This window comes from Phaethon lepturus, unplaced genomic scaffold, assembly GCF_000687285.1.
Source record: "Phaethon lepturus isolate BGI_N335 unplaced genomic scaffold, ASM68728v1 scaffold14108, whole genome shotgun sequence".
Lineage (NCBI taxonomy): Eukaryota > Metazoa > Chordata > Aves > Phaethontiformes > Phaethontidae > Phaethon > Phaethon lepturus.
This window is the reverse complement of record NW_010556987.1, coordinates 20,280-23,153: the sequence shown is the minus strand read 5'-3', so window position 1 is coordinate 23,153 and position 2,874 is coordinate 20,280. Positions and strand designations below refer to the sequence as shown.

Below are 2,874 nucleotides of genomic sequence, written 5' to 3'. Positions count from 1 at the left end.
CCATTAGCACCATCCTCACTGCTAATTGGGATGCAATTCCCATCATTGCACCCTGAGGACAGTTTGGATCCTAGCCAAGAAACCCATCCTATTCAGCATGGGCTTAAATTCAAGCGTATTAAAGGCACACCTCAAGTCAAGTATGAGCTGCGTGCTGTACAAAACAACAGCAGATTTAAGCATGTGCTGTGGCACAGCCTTGAACCAGAGTCGTGGTGCTCAGAATTCAAATCTTCACGTTGGAAAATGTCATCTTCCACAAAACCAGGGGTCTGCTGACCTGAGAGTTTCACAGTGGGATTTAAGGGTCTGCGAGCGTCAGTGCAATGCCCGTGAATGACACAGGCAGCTCGCCCACAGGTCCTCCCCTGAGCAGTGCAGTGCACACCCCGCTCCAAACCCTGCCGGAGACCCCGGGAACTTGGTAACCCACCAGCCAGAAGTCCTGTCACTCAGCTGTTGCCTTACCTTGCAGCATGGCAGAGGTGGTGTAGTAGTTCAACGGGACCTTCTTCACCACATACGCATCCGTGTCCAGCGAGGAGAGCTTGTCCCCCACCAGCACAGACTTCCCCGTGCCGGCATTGCCCACCAGCATCACCGGGCGCTGGCGCTCCAGGAGCCTGTTCATGAAGTACCGCACACGGACCGTCTCAGTGGTGGGCACCAGGCAAGCCTGAGAGGGACATAATGAGCGGGTAAGTGTCCCCATCCCTGCCAGAACCCCACAGCCATGTTCTGGGGAAAAGGAAAATTGAGAGAGCCAGGAATGAGTGAGGTGACCCCAGTTTCTAGATTGCCCTAGGAAGGGAATGATACAATACGCTGCTGCCAACCATTAAAATCAAACTGTCTGTGCAGTTGAAATCTTGTCAGCTGGATGCTGGGAGCAGCATCTGGATCCCCCCCCCCAAACACACATTTTGCTAAAACAGTAACAATTCTTACATGTCATCTGCTCACTGTGGCGCTTCTAAAAGGAAAGCAAAGCATAGCTGGCAATCGCAGTTCACTACCTGCTCTCATTTTTTGTCCAAATCATAAAAGCCTCTCTGTTTTCAGCCATGCAGAATGACGACACGGTGTCTCGGGGGCTTTGTCACTACATTATCTCACATCCCGCTTCTCTCCGCGGGCCAGAAGCACCCGCCATCCTGCACCCTGGGCACACCAGCTCCTGCGTCACAGGGGTGGCTCTGAGCCTGCCACTCACGTACATCACTCATATTTGGAAGATGGATGGACGATGTGTCTTCACAGTCAAAGCACAGTAAAGAACGGTGGGTGATTTAGTTGTACCTGACAAAGAATGCCATCCTTATTATGAAGTGCTTGACCTTTAATGAGACTTCATTGAAATGCCTACGTACAGCCACTAAAATGCATGTATTCCTCCCAGACAAAAAGCATGCAATGTTCACCTACCTGTAATGGCATTTCTGGATCAAATTCAAACTGGGGAATAAGTTTAGACCAAGGCTCAAACTTTTTCGTTTCTGGATCAATGTAAAAGTCAAAGACTGTGCCCTGAGAAGGAAACTTGATAGTCTTGAATTCTGCCACCCACCACTTGCTGAACTCCACTCTGTAGTCCACAAGCTGCAAGACAAAAAATGGAGAAAATATGCTAATCTGGAGAAATTCATTAGTGATGGAGAATGTTATCTATCCCAGTCCACCAGAGTGGGGTCTGGTCCTTTAAAATATATTCCACAGCATAACAATCTTATCATTTTTCCTATTATTAAGCCTAATTTTTCATTTTCTTAATTTCTTCTCATCATTCCTATTTATTCACCTAAATAATTCATCCTCTGTGTTGATCACTCTTGGTGTGTCTGAGATTAGATAGATGGATCAATCTGAAAAAGAGAAATACGTGCCTATGACTAAACAGACCGCTTGATTGATTCTTGGTGCTTACTTCTTCCAACAGACAAGGACACAACATCCGTCTACATCTGTGGTCATAGTTAGTCAAAGCATGCATACTAAAGCCCTTCCTCATAAATCACACCGCTCTATTAATACTTAGTTGTTGTCTTCCGGCCTCTTTTCAAGTCACAAGGTTTTGGAGAAGCAGGATTGCAGACACCAGCGTACCGAAGCACCAGAGAGGGACCGTGTCCCTTTGGCTGTGCTGTGTTTCTGTGCTGCCCCGGAAGAACCTATTCTCTTGTCTTTCCCCATTATAACTTTCTATGTATGGAGATTTTGGAGCACCTCATTTTTTTCAAGAGCCGGGGTGACGGTTTTGCTTTAGATGCTGGGTCAGGACTTGCAAAATGTGCTTAGTCCCCTCCCCTGCCACAGGTCTTCTGTACGGCATGGGGCAGTCACTCTGCCTGAGCACCTTCCCATGTAGACAACGGGGACTACAGCCATCAGCCCTGGGGAGAAATGGGTGGCGGAAGGAAGGGAAAAGCACTGTTAAAAAGATGTCTGTGAAATACCAGGTGCATAATCTAGCCAGTTTTAACAGCACAGTTTCTTCCCGGGGCATCTGCTGGTCTCTCCTCCCCATGGCCATTTGACAGGCTTTCCTGGGCTGGAAGCCCAGGTGGGACCACTGACACATTGCCCAAAGGCTGCTCAGCCTCCGTCAGGAAGCCTGGGTTTGAAGCTGAACTGAACCGAGCATCCTCTGTAAAGCCGCCTGAGCCACCATCCGTCACACGACCAGAGGATTTGAAAAACACGTTATGAGTATCCACAATTTTTCAGTCTCGTGCTATTCAGAGAGGCAGAATAACTGTAATTCTCCATTCTCTTGTTGTTGTAACTCCCCGGCGCCAGCAGCAGAGCAGCCTGCAGCAGAGGGGGACGGGCACGGCTGCTAAAAGCTTTCCCACAAGGGTGCCCTTACCCCCGCGC

At 48.9% G+C, this 2,874-nt stretch overlaps 1 protein-coding gene across 1 annotated transcript in view; it reads right to left on the bottom strand.

Annotated features, from left to right (window-relative positions):
* Positions 1-468: 468 nt before the first annotated feature.
* LOC104625091 (dynein heavy chain 9, axonemal-like) overlaps positions 469-2,874 on the bottom strand; it is a gene marked incomplete at both ends in the record, with an annotated part of 22,020 nt that continues 19,614 nt past the window's right edge. The window contains 2 exons of the mRNA XM_010292629.1: positions 469-676; positions 1,426-1,599. Coding sequence (XP_010290931.1) covers positions 469-676; positions 1,426-1,599 — 382 coding nt within the window. The remainder of the gene's footprint in view (positions 677-1,425; positions 1,600-2,874) is intronic.